The sequence below is a fragment of the Cupressus sempervirens genome, chromosome 3 (genome assembly GCF_028749045.1).
Source record: "Cupressus sempervirens isolate cs-2001-9-10 chromosome 3, ASM2874904v1, whole genome shotgun sequence".
Taxonomy (NCBI): domain Eukaryota; kingdom Viridiplantae; phylum Streptophyta; class Pinopsida; order Cupressales; family Cupressaceae; genus Cupressus; species Cupressus sempervirens.
The window spans coordinates 668,275,678-668,292,512 of NC_143120.1; the positions used below are offsets into that span (position 1 = coordinate 668,275,678).

The following is a 16,835-nucleotide window of genomic DNA, read 5'->3' on the forward strand; positions in this document are numbered from 1 at the left end:
CCAACCTCACTCTAAGTGGATCCTCAATATCCTCTAGCTCAAAAAGTCTTCCAATTCGCCAATCCAATCAATCAGATCTTCAGGAGTCAATGTACCTGAGAAATTAGAAACCTCCATCTTATGCTTCAGCTTCAACTGAGATCCAGGTCTATCAAACTGACCAGCCCTAGTTCCAATAGCTCTCTCCACACGATCAGTTCTGTCCTCACCACTAGATCCAGCAACTTCAAAGTCTTTAGGAACTTCCTCATAACTACCTTCAATGCCCACATGCCTAGGTACACCACCTAAAGCACTTACAACTTCAGCAATCATTTCACTCTTCATCAATGCAATCTCAAATCTAAACTCTGCTCTTATCTTATCTGAGATCCTTTCTTCCACGGCATCACTAAGGTCATCAATTGCCCTAGGGTCCAATCTTCTTGGAGGCATCTTCCAAAATTTTTGCAAACCCTAAGCAACAGATCCACCAATCCAGAAGATCAATCAGCCACAAGATCAACCTTCTTTGCAAGTCCTGGTGTAAACTACCTCAGCTTCGGTGATCTGTCCACACACTCGAGAACAACCTTTGCTCCGATACCATCTGACGCAGTGCAGGGCAGGAGAGTCCCCAAAAGAGATTTCCTAGCCCCCAACAAATAACCACACAGCGAAAAAACAACAACAAGAAGCCATAATGCAAGATCTGATACCAAATCACAACTTTTATTCATAGATATAACTGATTACATGCAATATGCCTAGCTGTAAGGCCTTCCGGGTTAGGACCAACTACAAACAGGAATTACAAAATCAGTTCTACAAGATCCAACTTACAAATCCAATCCCAGCTAGTCCAGGTACACAACTAGATAAGAACACCAAGAAGAATCCACACTTGTACCCTCAGGTCCACCAAGCAATCCTCTGGTTCTCAAGCCACAACCCTAACTCTTCAAAATCTGCATCCATACTTCATCCCCTTCTCAAAGTTGGAATGATCACCTCCAAAGACTCCACAAAACCCTTTACTTATACCCAACTAAGCCACAAGTCAGCCTAGTTCATTACAAACTAAATTAAATCCCTCGCATTAAATATAGGTAGAGCCACAAGTTGGCTACAACAATAAATTAAATACTCATACACAAATTAAATGCCAAAAGTCGGCGCACAGAAAACTCGGCATAAACAAAACCAAAATCGTTACTAGCACTCGGCACATACAGGAACACTCGGCATCCACTATCTATAGTAACTCAGCACCCACTAGACCTACAGTAACTCAGCACCCACTAGACAACTCAGCAGCAACATAAAGTTGAAAGCCACTGGCACTCGGCTCCAACATGTAGGATTGCAAAAAAGCTTAGGATGCTCCTGCATCAATTTTCCCTTGCTTACCAGTAAATTCAACTCCTTCAACTTTAGTGAAATTTGGTTTAGAACTCAAGCTTTGATCTTCCCTTTTAATGAATATTTTAGCTTGATGCTCTTAGACCTTCCCCTTTTAAAAAATTTGCGTTCTTTACATCAATATTGGGATAATGAGATGGATCTTCCCAACATTTTGCTTCCTCTTTCTCAAAGGCCTCTTAAAAGTGACAAGTTTTGCAATCGACACAATGGGGATTAGGTGACAAGTTATTACTCAAAACTTGGCCAGAATTTTCACTTCTCAACTAGAATGAAAGGAACTCTTGGAGACCACAACGAAACCTATTGAGACGACATGCCAAGAGAGCCAAGTGGGCGAAAATATAAGGGTCCCATCTTTGATGAATACTGTGAGAATAGGTCACAACATATCTCAAATTCACAAAAAGAAGCAATAGGTGATAGGAATCTAATAGAAGTTAGCTTAGCAACAGGAGAGAATATTTCACCAGTTCAGCCTTAAACCTCTCAAGTGATTGTCTACTAAAACATAAATTTAAATACCCACATGTATCCAATGGGATTTCTTCCTTTAGGCAAATTAACAAGATCCCAAGCATAATGACTATGCAAAGTTATTATCTCCCCGCGCTCAGTTTCTCCAAAAGCAAGCGCCTCCCTATAAGATCTAGGTTCATCATCAATACAGAGTAAATTTACAACAGAAATTTGGTGGCCTATACCCATCAGCTAGATATCATTGTCTCGTGGACCATCTCAATGGTGAAGTAAGAAGTTCTTCCACACATTCTTCCTCGTTAAAATCAACTTCATCTATTACAACTGATTCTTTTGAACTTTCACTTGAATTGTCTTCTACTTCTCCATCTTCTTGTTCATTCCTTTGTTTTTCCACATGTGCATCTTCTTGCTTGGTTTAAAAAATGCATTGTCTTGGACTTCTCCTTTGGTTGTTCTTCACCTTAGTCAGCTCTAAAATCCTTGAAAATCATATCTCTAGAAAAGATCATGTTTGGGGTTAAAGATTCCAAAGCTTATAATTTTTACATTCTCACCATATCCAACAAGTATCCATTTATGAGCTTTTGGATCATCAAATTTAGTATCAGTTATCTTAAGTCACATGAACAAAAGCCTCACAACCAAAGACCTTAAGTGTGATACTAAAGGTTTTTTATTCGACCCCATTGTATAGGATTTTTAATCAACAAGAGCTTTACAAGGAGATTTATTAATTAAATATAAAGCAGTACCAACAGCTTCTACCTAGAAACATTTATTTAGCTTGGCACTATTTAAGCTGCTCCTAGCTCTTTCCATTAATGTATATTTCATTCTTTTTGCTACCCCATTTTGTTGGGAAGTGTAAGGTGTACTCTTTTGCCTAACAATTCCTACATGTTTGCAAAACTCATCAAATTCCCTCGAGCAAGATTCACCCTCATATCTCAGTACTTTAATCTTATAATCTTATTGCTTTTCAACCAATGCCTTAGATTCTTTAAACTTAGTGAAAACTTCAGATTTTGAATGCATTAAATAAATCCAACTATATTTTCATCAATGAAGGAAACATAGTACCAAGATCTATTCAAAGAGTAAACATTCATTGGACCACATACATCCAAATGAATAATTCAATAATATCTAAAAGTCTCTTAGCTTTATTAATTCCTCTAGGAAATGAAGATCTAGTTTGTTTACCAAACACAGTGCTCACAGAAATCACTCTTACTAACAAAATAATCAGAAATCCTGTCTACTAGTTTCTTATCTAGAATTGTCTTAAGACCTTTTTCAGCAATGTGTCCTAATCTACAATGCTACAACATACATGCATTTTCAGTCCTAGTTACAAAATCTGAATTACAAAACAGTAGAAGCATGCAACTTAAACAAAGTTGCTATCCAAGATCCTTTTATTACCAAATACATTTTCCCCTACCAGCCAGCAACCAGATTTATTGTCACATGCATGCCAAAATGATTTAAATTGGAAACCAAAAGTAAACTATTGTAAAATCTGAAATATGTAAAACATTATCATTGGGAATAATCCTCCTAACACGGAAACACAACTTTACCTTTCCTTCACCAACAATCTTCATTGAGATGCCATTAGCAAAAAAACATTCTCCTCCACTATTTTCCTTATACTCAAAAAACCACTTCTTTTGAAGAGTCATATGGTAGGAAGCACTTGAGTCAACAAGCCAAGTATCATTACTAACTAACATGGTTACCTGAAATAAATAAAACATCTGAATTGCCATCACCTTAGGACTTATTTGTAGAAGTATTAGTGTTTTTTTCCTTATTATATACTCTTTTACATGTCCTCTTGTACCACAGTTCCAACACTTCACTTTGCTCTTTCTAGGGGTCTTACAACATCGTTTTGACTTATCCTTCTTTTTATCCCCTTTGGACTCTTTCTCTTTAGGCCTTCCCCATTCATGCAAGGCATCTTTGGGAGCCAGCACCATGGTCTTTCTCCTTAGCTCTTCTGAAAGAAGTATAGGAATGATATTGTCCATCTTCAGTTCTGTACCACCACTTCTTATGGCAACAATTAGATTTTCCCAAGAATTGAGCAAAGAGCAAAGCAACAAAATACATTTATCATCTTCAATACTAACATCTATTGAAGCAAGCTGACAAATCAAATTAAAAGCATTCAAATGGTCAGCAATAAAATAACCGTCCCTCATTTTTTAAGAATACAAACATCATAGCTTGTTAGACAAGCTCTTACTTTTATGGAAATCACCATTTTTTCGTCCATAGCTTATGTGTGGTGTCTTTTGTAGAGACAAACTGAATGGTTCCTCGCACCTTCCCATCTAACTTTTTCCACTCATCATCAATTAAGGTAGAATGCTCTGATTTCTTTTCTTTTGATCTTTATTAGACAAGTTCTAGTTTGATTATATCACCTATTTTCCTCCATAGCTTATATGTAGTGTCTTTTGTGTAGACATTCAGGAGCATATGAGACACAGCTGAATGACTTCTCATACCTTGTCTAACTTTTTCCACTAATCATCCATTAAGGTAGAATCCCTTGGCTTCTTTTCTTTTGAAACTGGCAACCACTGATCTCTCTCTAAAAAAATTCAACTTCCACATCTTGTAACTGGTGTCATTGAACTTCTCAATATCTTGACGAAAGGTGGAGGCCAAAGCATACAATTTTTCACAAAAAACAAAAGCTTACGGTAGAGAAAAAAAACCTTCAACACTTCAAGAAAGAAGTGTTCCTCCCTCAACAAAACATAGCTTTAATAACAATTGTTGAAAACATGGTAAAGAATGCTTGGAATAGGAACGTAAAATCTGAAAATGAAGATTAACCCTCAACAAAGTGATTAGAGGATCGATACACGAACTAGAAAACCATTGCACATGAAACACTTGACTTACATGAAAAAACCATTTCTTGGAAAACTTGATGCAAGGGCATCCTAGGTGGCCTTGCTATCTTGCTCATCTCTATGCATTCTATCAGTTATTGCTGAGTTGCAGTTGGTCAAGTTCTTGTTCTGGTCGAGTTCCTGCAGTGTTGGCCAAGTTCCTGCAGTGTTGGCCGAGTGAACTTGGTGGTCTTTTGATGCTTGGTTCCTTCTTCGACCGAGTTTGTCTGTGATTGGTTCTTAGTGAGAGCTGACTTGTTTATTTAATTTAAATCATGAATTTAGTGTAAGGATCGTGCACTGGGATGCAAGTAAACTGTTATGAGGTCGTCCTTCTCTATTGTAAAGATCTAGAATCTTTTGTAAGTTGTTTGGCAAGTATAAGTAAAGGTGTCTAGGTTTAGGTTTAGGGCAATGAGATCAAAGAGAAGAATCATAGAAGTTAGTGAGCTAGAATCAGGATATCTGATCACAGTTGTATCATGTTGGATGCATTTTGATGTGTATTTGATCATTGTATTGACCGTAACCCGGAAGGCCTCACAGCCAAGCATGTTTGCTAATACTATGATGAACTAATAAAGACATCTGTTGTTTCTCTCCCTCCTTGGTGTTGTTCTCTTTGTTTGCTTCTGTTGTGTTTACTCAGCAAGGTGTTTGGACAGTTAAGTGTGCCTCTGGCCCTAATTGTCCAAACATCCCTACGTCAAAACTCCACCACAAAAAGAGAGGCAAATATATTACTCATCCAATGAAGAACAAAACAGCAATATGCTTCTTTGTAGACCTCTATAGAATCCAGCAGTACTCTACTATCTTGGAAATTGAACAAGATTGAATAAATAACTCTATCTCGAAGGCATCAATTTATAGGAGTTTGTAAGGATAACTACAATTGTGGTATCACAAAACAACATACAATAAAACCACCTAGATAAACCACATGCCCACCCCCCAAAAATAACCTCTTACAATTGTCGTGAGACATTTCTCACGCATGTCTACCTATGGAAGGAATTTGTCATAAACAGTCATAGGTGTTGTCATAGAATCTTATGATATTTGTCACAATCATCATAGATGCTCTTAAGAACCCTAGCAAGCGTCTAGACACCTAAAAATAGAGGATAACAAGAAGGGATGTGTTCTGACCTCTTCACACAATCGCACCATTGCAAATGCTCCCCCCCCCCCCCCCCACTCTTCTTTGGTCATAGTTGTTAGCATCGTTAGGTTTTGGAAATAGAGCTGACAATTCAAAGCTTAAAGAGGACTGAGGGTGATTGAGAAATCAAGTTGTCAAGTTGCAATTTTAAAGTGGGAGTTGTAAAATTAATGTCCTTCAGAATCAAGTTGTATTAATATTTTGGCCACTCAAACAGCCCAAAATATATAATAGAGACATTTTTATGCATAAGGGCCTTAAGATCCTTGCAAAAAATTGATTTTTCATACTTAAATTGTTAAAATCATAATGTAAAACATTTTTTCTTTACAAAAATACACTAATTCCGGACATACTATGAATTTCCCCACTTTAAATGACATTCTCTTGAAAAAATTGTAATGCTGAGATTTTGTCCAAACATGGTTCAGTTTTCCCCACTTGGAAATCATGGATATGAAGTATGAGTGAAGAGTCCAAATGCAAGGCAATTTTCCCCTTTGGGTTTATCCTTAGTCAACTTTTGAGACTCATCGTAAGGGTGTCCCAATGGATGTTTGGATTTATCCAAAGACAAGTTGTTTTCCCCTTTGAGATAACTAAGAATGGTGAAACAATTTCTAATAGTGGGAACAAATTATCCCTGCATGTGTCAAAATTCCTCACATATGAGCAAGAAAAGACGATGGCTTCTAAGAAATGTAAGGATTTATCCTTGCCTGTATCAATTTTCCTACTTGGATAAGGACAAAAGGGATGTGGATGCCCTGTTTTGAACAATGGTTGGGGGAATTAGTCAATTGTTGCAAATCCTCATAAGGATTGATTTTCCCTCACTGTTTTTTAGTAAATTAATTAATTAAATAGAGGGGGGAAATAATATATTAAGTTTTACAAGCTTCTAGAAGACAAAAGGTTGTATCCCACATTTCTTGTGTGGGTGAAAGGCCAACCAAGAACCACTTTAAAAGGAGTAGCTACAGCCATGAAAAATAAAGGATTTGCTAAGCAATCAAAGCTGGGAGTGAGAAAAGCCAAGTTGTTCAATTTTGGAAGATTATTTTAGAAATTTTAGCAAGCATACAAATCTGTCCAAGATTGATTGTGGAGCGTCAAAGGGGGATATCTGAGATTTATGATTGATTGATGGCAAAGAGGAGCTGCAAGTGATGCATTTGCAGACCAAAATCTGAAGATTACCACAAAGGTGCAATTTCTCTTGCAAAATCATGAGAAGTTCGCTAGTGTCCAAACCTGTCCCAGGATGATTACAGACTGTAGAGGAGTTCAAATCTGATTTTTTTGATCCAATTTAAAATAAAAGGAGGTGCTCAAGGCAAGTATCTTCAGATTAAAATCTGATAATTCCCCTATATGGACCAATTTTCTTGGAAAAAATTATGAAATCTTTAAGTTTCCAAGCCCTTTCAAACTCGGTTGCAGATCATTAAGAGGGAAAAATCCAATTTTTGTGGCCAATCTGAAATAGAGAAAAGGCTATAAAAGGGAGTTCTCAAACCAAAATCTGAATACTCAACCAGGAAGTTTAATTTTGGCAAAAGTCCCTAGTAAAAGTCTGTTGCAGGGGTTTTAGAAGGGAAAGTCTGAAGTTTGTGATCAATTTGGAAGCATGTCAGTTGGCAGACAGCATAGTGTCTTCCGCATATGTCTGACGACTCTTACTCAAGGTTCAATTTTTGTTTAATTTTTCTTAATTTCTCCCTTGCTCATGCAGTTAATGAGACTCCATTAGAGATTTATAAAGGTGACCCTAAACCTATCCCAAGGAGTGGCATGAAGGAATTCTGTCTGCGGATACAAGTCTGAAAATTCCAGCAGGAGGGCAATTTTTCTTAGAAAATTCTCATAATTCCCAGCTTACCCAATCATTGAGTGTGTTTTGCTGAGTTCTTGGGGGATCCCTTTGTGGATAGATCACTAAGTTTGGAGACCAAATTCACCTACAAAGTGAGCAGTTGCAGGTATGTCCTCAGACAATCTAAGTGGGCTTTGATGGTAAAGATAGATTTTGGGCATGATTGATTTGTGATTTTAATTCATAGTTCACATATAAATCCATGATCATAATATATGATGACCTTAATGGGCTGTTTTGAACAATCTCTAGTTATTTTTCAGATTTAACATGTTTGTCCTCAGAAAATCAGAATTCAATGGAGGTCAGGCTTTATCATTTTTGTGCTAAGTGTTGATCATTTTGACTGTCTTAGAATTCTAATCCAAACTCCTTTAACATTTACGATCATCTACAGATAGAATTAATAAGTTATGGCATGAAATTCCTGGACTGGTTCAGGGATTTGAAGTCTATAATATATTCTTTTTTTAAGTTCTTTAATTCCTTACTAACTTTGAGCTTCGAGAAGGAACATTGCGGAAAGAAAGGGATTAGCAACAAGTACAGTGCTGGTGAAAAGGCTATCCAAAGGATTCAATCCTGAGTCTTAAATGGCGTCTAGGTAGGAAAAAGTTAAGGTACAAATATGGAGCACCTAGATATGAAGGGATTAAAGAGAAGTATGGATCGAGAGATCATCTCCCTTCAAGCATAGTAGTCAGCACAATGCAGAGTGGCTTCTATCCTGAAGCCAGATTTCCTTCAGCTATTCAATACAACAAACTCTGGGTAAAATGTGCAAAGAATTATGATCTGGATACCTGGACAATCAGGGCCAAGGGCAAGGTGTTTGCAATCTTAAACAGGAGGCAGTAAGAGAAACTTTTGGAATACCGTACTATCCTAGGATACAGATCAGGACTGAGGAGGAAGCTAAAGCATTATGAGAAGAGACCTGACATTTGTATGGACATCATCAACAAGAATTGGATCCGTGAACCAAGGAAGCATCATTCTAAGTTGCCTAAGAAGCTTGTAATTGAGGATTTTAAGGACGAGTATACTGATTTAATCATTATGCTGAATAAAGTCATGGAAAACCTCAGGGGGCCTTTTTTAACACTTGGATAAATTAATTCATAGAAGAGATAACGATAAGGAATGTGATGATGAATTGGGCAAGGATGATTAGTGACAACATAGATACTCAGCTAAAGAACTTGAGGAAAACAAAGCAATTCTATAAGACTTCCTATGTGATCTACTTGTTGGAAAGGAATATTAAGTATCTAGGTCTCATATGTAAGGGGATGACTGAAAATGGAAATGATCGTATAATTGCTATCCAGAGTTACAATATCATGAGAAAGCAAATTATGGGAGAATCAATGACATCTTCACCAGGAACATCACATGCACACTTCGGGAAGGATCACACACGAGGTTATCCAAGGATGCCATAGCATTGATTGAGCAGTATACATAGTAACACGGAGACGCGTCCCCCCCCTTTTTGCCTCACGTCTCGAAGACTTGGACACACCGAGGACTTGGGGACTCCGTCCCCCCGTCCCCAGTGGCGCCACCAGATTCTGCCACCTTCGCGAAGGATGAGGGATGTCCCGATGTTGACTATTTGTTGATTCGACTATTTATGTTCAATGTTCAATGTTCCAATTCCATCCAATGTTCAAGTATTTACTCTTTTACATCTTTACATCATATATTGCAATACATCTTTTGATAACTAGCAATTTAATGTACCATATGTATATATACACACCCCCTCCTATCCCCCACCACCGTCCCCCCGCCGTCCCCCCACTGTCCCCAAATTAAGGCCCCTCTGTCCCCCCGCCCCGGAAACTTGTCCCCCCGTTCCGAAGTCCCCCCGTCCCCCAGGGTGGTGTAACTATGGCAGTATATCAATTGGTACATCAAGTTTCCTACTTTTACTTACATTCGGATCCAGTGATTTTCTTCAGATCCCTACAAACTTCCTAAGTATCCTACAGATAAGATGGTTTTGCTAGAGGTTGTCAGGCAGCTTTTAGAATTTGATTGCATACAGAAGGAGAGGCACGAGCAGTAAATGCCCTCCTTTATCACTTTGGGGAAGATGCTTGAGTCATGCCCTTCATTGTAGGCAGCAGAAACAGCTAATGCAGAGTTGCAGTTCTGCCAACTTGGGACATACTAGGCAAGGAAGGAGTTTGATCCATTCCAAAGGATCCATACTTACAAGGGCAAGAAATACAGACATAGGATCAACAGTAAGGACTATTGATCAAATCTAATGGATGAGCAGGATGTAAGGAAAAAAAAGTGGTCAACAATGACAGTTGATTTCATGAGAAAATGTGGTGCTTTTTCTATTGTTGACCAGGTTAAGATGATGGAAATATAATAGATCCTCATTATGAGTATGAAAAGGAAGACCTTACAGATTTGGGCATTTTGATGAGTGTAGTGACCAACAGATCAAGGGTTTGTGTTGATAAGCAGGTTAACAGGTTAACAAAACAAGTTATTACCTTCACCCATGCAAGGATGAGAAGTGAAGATTCTTCCTCAAAGGGAGATGATAGGTCCATCAGCAATTCAAAATTCCACATTTAGAATGAAAGACAAACTTCAAAAGACAGGGGCAATGTGGCAGAAACATCACAAACAACAAATGATAGAACTATTAGTAAGGAATCTAGAAGCAAAAGACATAAGTCTCCCACACCTACGCCTGTTGTTAGTTCTTCATCACCTAAAGAAGTAGGTACACAGAGTATAGATCACAATTCAGTACAGTAAGGAGATACAAAGATTTCACCTCAGGATAAGTCGAGAAGCAACTTCATCCACAAAATCAGTGCAATAGGGTACAGAGATATTGCCATCATCCCTTACAGTGCAATTAGTGGTTGATCTGGGAGACCACATGAGACAGCCCGTCCCAACACTGAGGAAATGAAGGATGAGATTATTTCAGCATTAAAGGGATGTGATGAAGATGAACAGATAGAATGGTGCAGAATTATCTACAGCTCGTTAATGGTTAAGAGAAAGTATGAAGGAAAGAAGACAGGTAGAAGAGGTTTTTCTAATAGATGATATTGATACATTCTGGAAAACGACTGGCAGAGTGAAATAACCTAGACCACCCAAGAAAATTCATAGGATTACAAGAGATGAGTCAGGGTCTCACACATTGCATTTGGCTGTCCTAATTGGTGACAAGACTACAGATGAGATTACCCCAGTGACCATCATGTCTCCTCATTTGACAGCAGACCAACAACTAACAAGAAAGAATTTCAGGAGTGGAGAGACACTGCAGATATCATGGAAGAAAGGACAGATAAGTCAATAAAGGAAAGACATGAGTTAGAACTGGAGAACTTGATGATGAAGGAGTTCATAACTAAACATATGAATCCATCAAGACACGAGAGCAGCACATATTCCACATGTTCCCATTTCTCAAAGCTCAAATTTTACTAGTGGCATTGTGAAAGGATGGGCAAGTAAATATCGAGGAGCAAGCAGAGGCCTTTCTTGCAAGGATGGTTTAGGCATATGTAAGGACCATAGTATTGATAAATAAAATCTAAGAATTGGAGACATGGAAGGAAGAGTTGAATGAATGGATTTCTCACTTATGATTTCTAAATGATCTGCAGAGGCATCCTTCAGATTGGGATAGTAAATTGGATGAATGATTGTGATCTTATGTGAAGTGTTGCATAGTTATCTACATCCCTCTCTTAGAATAGATTCCATTTCAAGTTGTCAAGATAGAATAGAATTTGCTTTAAGTAATTTAGTTGGATGAAAGAAATTGTGAATGTTTACTTGCTAGACTCAAACATAGAACTAGGTCACTAGCCTCTTACTGATTGTAAGTATGTCGTGAACAGTTAGCTAGTGACCAAATGCACTTCAATTGATATTCAATCTTTAGTTTACATCCATTGATGGTATTGAAGAGGAGATATTGATTTGAAAATACCTTAGAAGCTTGCAATAGGTGGGAGGAGTCACTAACAAGATTGCATTTAGTAGAGTCCAAGTCCATTCATACTTCCTTGCATCCTTAGGTAGAAGGAGTAGATTAGAATTAACTAGTTTAAGTTTAAATTGCATTTTGGAAATTGGAAGTCAAAAAATATTGTCATTGCACATTGTAAAGCCATATCATCCGAATCAAGTTGACAAATCTTAGTGAACAGTGTAAGGGCCCTTAGTAATCCAATGAATCACATCATTTCAATTGAGAAACTATCCATGATTAGAGGAATATTGAAGTCATTTCATGATTTTACTTTGCAAGCTTAGCATAAGAAGTGACCTTATTCAAGAAAGGATTGAGTATTTAGTGTTTCAGTTGGAAACATTGAGTGTTTTATTTTGCATGTTGTAGTGGAACAAAACTCATCTCAACAGGATGCTAGCTATTATGTCCTTATCCTAGATTAAATGGTTTAACCTCTCATGAATTGATTACAAAAGATATTAGGACAATAAAAAGTTACAGATTTACAAGGTTGGTGGCACCTAAATCCTCACATATTCATGTGAAAAGGAAAGTAGTTTTCTTTTTATTAATAGGATTAAATGAGAAAAAAAAATTCCCATGACTTGTTTAATGTTTGATAACTTATTTGGTGGTTAGGAACAGCTTGTTACGGACAACCTCAAATTTCTGAAGGATATCATTGTTAATCTTTATTGCCATGTTGGAAAATGTTTTTATCTCCTATCAAGAGGCATAATGGAAATTGAAATAGAAGAGCTACAAACTATACAAAAATTCCTTGAGTCTACAAACAAATAGGTTCGTTTGTTTTATGAACCCAATCAATATTGAAGTTTATGGATAAGTCATTGCTAAAACCAACATGAGTTCTCCATCAATAGTAAGATGAAATAATCATCCTTACTCTCATTATCTGAAATAAGATAATTACTATCCCAAGTCCTTGATCTCCTATTTTTCTTCTTCTTTTTTGTTTCTGCAAATAGAACCAGGGTGTGATCATGCAATGATGTCTTAATTCCCAACATGGAACTAGCATCTCTATTTTAGCTGGCAACAGGATTCCAATACCACCTTTCATTGTTTGATTTTAACCCACATTTAGCATTTACCTCTATTGTTGACTTCCATCGCAGTCCGAATGTACTTGAATTTACGGTGTGTGTCCATGTAGAGGGTCTCTAGCCCATCGTCATTTAGGTGAGCACAGGAACTAATAAGATGTTCTACCATTTTGTTTATTTGTATGACACACAACCTGTTCTTAGTACTCCTAATTCATCAATATGGTGATTGATTGGATCACATTTGTTGCTTGCGGTAAAGGCACCTTTGTTCATTGTCTTCCAAACTGATTAATATAGTGGTCAATTGGCCTCTACCTTCTTAATCAATGCCCCCAAAAAATTATCGCTAAAGGCATCCTAAGTAGCAGTTTGAACAATAAAATCTTTTATTGCTTGTGATGTTAGGAATGAATTATATTATATATATCAAATCTGGCCAGATATAGGATATTTCAAATTGAAATATCAGAAATGAATTTACTGTAAATGCGTTTTTTTAACTCACTTTTTCTTGGGGTTCACTCAAAGCACTGCCCAAGTGAGCCAAATAGAACTATGACATACCCAGGCCATCCACCCCATACCCAAGACAATTCCCCAGAGGACCCGTCTCCGGACATGTACCCTGCTTATGTCTGATATGGAGTACTGCAGAGATGAACCCTGCAACTTGGTAATTATTATATTTTTTTGGTAAGGACATGACCTAAACATATCCGACACCAAATACTGGCATATTCAAACCCAAACCACTAACATAGCATGCAATCAATAACTTACACCTACTGTTAAATATACTATCTTAACACATACTAGGCCAAATAGAAATTAAGGGTGAAGGAAGTACAAAAATGGAACCAAATTGCACATTTTTCGAACAATCGGACTAACAATACAGAGAGCAAAGATACTGATACTGATATTTTCCATGTCAAGGAATATGCAAAAGAATGATATAAGAATGGGATTCAAAATAGAGAATAAAACAATAAATGTTAGACTTACTTCTGCACACATTGGATGCTTGTGCAACGTGAGTGGAGGATGCATTGTCACATCAATCTTAATAATCTGTAAGACATAAACACAGATATCCATCTCAAGAAATTCAGGATATAAATGTAGAAATATAAACAATATTACATTTGCCCCATTCCCCTATAAAGATTAGAAGTTTGCTAATTCATCAATTACAAAAATTATCCAAGTACCATGAACTGGGTTCAGGAAAACATCATTCTTAAAAAAAGTATCATTCCATGTTTTAACAGATCCCAGATTGCCTAGAAACATAAGGAATTTATCTGCTGCCGTGGGGGTTTTTATAGCTGCTGTGGCTTTCTTTCAGCAGCCACGATCTGACCGGTGTGGAGTGGCATTTGGCTTAGTGGCAGCGTCTATACATTGGGAGCTGCGATTTGTTAGGTGCTGGAACCATACATGGTTTCCTCCTATCTAACTGGTGCAAATAATTTTTACAACTACATACAAGTCGGTATACTTTATTATAATTTCCTTGTGAAGCAATAAATTGCAATATCATTATTGCAAGCTTTAGTGGGAATTTGACATTGTTAGAAGTAAAATATTTTGTTCATTTCAGTATTCCTTTCAGTATTTACTATCTATTTGAAAATTCGAAAAAAAAAAGCATATTCCAATAACACAAAAATTGCAAAAAAAACAAAACATATCTGTCAGCATTGCTAGTGTGAGCCAGAAAGGCTATTACAGTGGTACCAGAGCTTGCATGATAATTGTTTGACAAAATGTCAAACTACTAGAGTTGGAGTTAGAACCAGTTGGGGTTCTTACAATTGCCTAGAAACATAAGGAACTTTCTGCTTAGACAACTGTGTTAAAAAAGTGGCAACCAAAGCAGGAGATGTGTGTGCTTCATGGAACCTCCTAGGTGGATAGAGATCAAATCTAAAATGGAAGGATGACAAAGTGGAAAGAACAAGAAATATGTAACTTCAATTATCATGATTGATTGCTACAAGCGACAACATTACCAAGCTTGAACACAAAATCTAATCGGTCAATATAATATACAGTTTTAGGCTTTTAGGCAAATAATGAATGTACATCAATGTTCTCTGCATGGAAGGGATTGATCAAGAAAATTTAGAAGTGGATCTAAGTATACAGCAATTTTTTTTGTATTGTTGAATTCCTCTCCATAAAAGACTAATTTCTAAACAAATAAGATTATTACAAGGAATTGATTCCAAAATAACAGATTTTCTTGCCCTCATATGGTTTTAAAATTCTCTAAAAATTACCTTCATCTTGAGGATAATTTAGAACAAGATAGGGCAGTTTTTCATGTTGCACGAAATTAGATTTTTCCAAAACTACAAGAGATAAAATCATTTACCTTCTATGTTAGGTGCACAACCCTTGTTTGGTCACTTTTATTTCTTTTGTTTAAGTTCTAGGATAATTTTTCACTTCCTTGAATTTAAATCATTGTTGTCAGCACATCTTTGGAAAGCGTATATGTGATAAAAGTTTGATTTCATGGTAGCCAGAATTTGCACATGACGCGTTTGCACTTGTTTTTAGTATCAAGATTATATAAACCACAAGCTAGGGAGGGTTGCAGACAATAAATGTACTTTCCCTACGTATACACACATCTGATGTCTCATTAAAAAAATTAAAAATTAATCTTTAAAAGGAAAGTGGCGTGCAGTGAAGTTCCTATGAATGTTTGGCATATGCTGTTGCTAAGGCAGAGCCATTATGACAAGAAAATCATAAATAAAAGAACTTCAAAATATCATGTGCACTTCGGTCAGAAAAAGCAACTTTAAGCCATTATAACGAGAAATTCAGCTCGATAATTTCTGCCCTACCTCTTGTGCTGGTGAGTTCAAAAATAAATATGGCATGTAGAAACAGAAGAGGAATTTATTGCTTGTGTATTCAAAGCAAGAAAAGAAAACTAAAAGCCAAGCTGTGCCAGCAGAGGTGCGAGGTATGTTGAAAGGGTTTTTTGATCTTACACAAAGTTGCCACAAAGCTTGCATCACTTTTAAGGCAGCAAACTTTGAGACAGTATCAATGCGAGCTAGACTCCCGACCTAAATCACGGGGTTTGCCGAATTTCGGCCATGAAGTTCGAAATTCGGCAAACATAAAAGAATTGCTCAAAATTGCTAAAAGTTTGCTTAATAATCGTTTAGGAAAAAATAGCGTAGCGTTTTACAAATAAAATACCTTTCAGAAAAACGTCTTTAGGACTTTTCTAGCGTTCAGAAAAACTTTTTCGCTTCTTCTTTACAGATCATCGGCATTGTTTTCCTTCAGCGTTCGTAAAGGTTTTTCTCAATTCTTTTCAATCAGCATATTTATGTATCGCGTGAGATCGCAGCTGCCCAGATGATCTGTATGGCGCGTCGATTTCAGAAAGCAAAGGGTTGAGGCTTCTGCGCGAGTGAAGCTGAAAAAGTCGTAAAGTTCCTACAATCTTAGCAATTAAAATCAGTCGCTGCGTGGGTAGGAAACTAGAGCAACTTGACAATAATTAGAAAAGTTTATGATTCAACTACTTTTGCACATATAAAGTTTTTATATTTATTTGTATTTGAAATAATTCAACACAATATATTTATTCACAATTTGATAGGTTGTTTTGTGTGAGTGCAATTTTTCATTTATTTTTTCAATAAAACAATTTCTTATTCATTTGCTTTTTGCAACTAAAAAATTTTAATATATTTTGTATTTGAAATAATTTACAAAAATATATTTATTAACAATTTGACTAAGACTTTATACATTTTATTGTTGCAAAAAAGACAAAATATAAAATAAAATATAAAATGTGTCAATTTTATACATATTCTTTAATAAAAAAAATTGATTGTCAAATAGAACTCTCTAGATTTTCTAGATTTTTTTAATTTAAAAT

At 36.6% G+C, this 16,835-nt stretch overlaps 1 protein-coding gene across 1 annotated transcript in view; it reads right to left on the reverse strand.

The window, feature by feature from the left end:
* LOC149568482 (Cytochrome c oxidase biogenesis protein Cmc1-like protein) overlaps positions 1-16,464 on the reverse strand; it is a 35,329-nt gene extending 18,865 nt beyond the window's left edge. The window contains exons 1-2 of the mRNA XM_089821399.1: positions 16,142-16,464; positions 13,922-13,987 (exon numbers count right to left, since the gene is read on the reverse strand). Of these exons, the coding sequence (XP_089677525.1) occupies positions 13,922-13,966 (45 nt within the window). The 5' untranslated portion in view covers positions 13,967-13,987; positions 16,142-16,464. The remainder of the gene's footprint in view (positions 1-13,921; positions 13,988-16,141) is intronic.
* Positions 16,465-16,835: the final 371 nt, after the last annotated feature.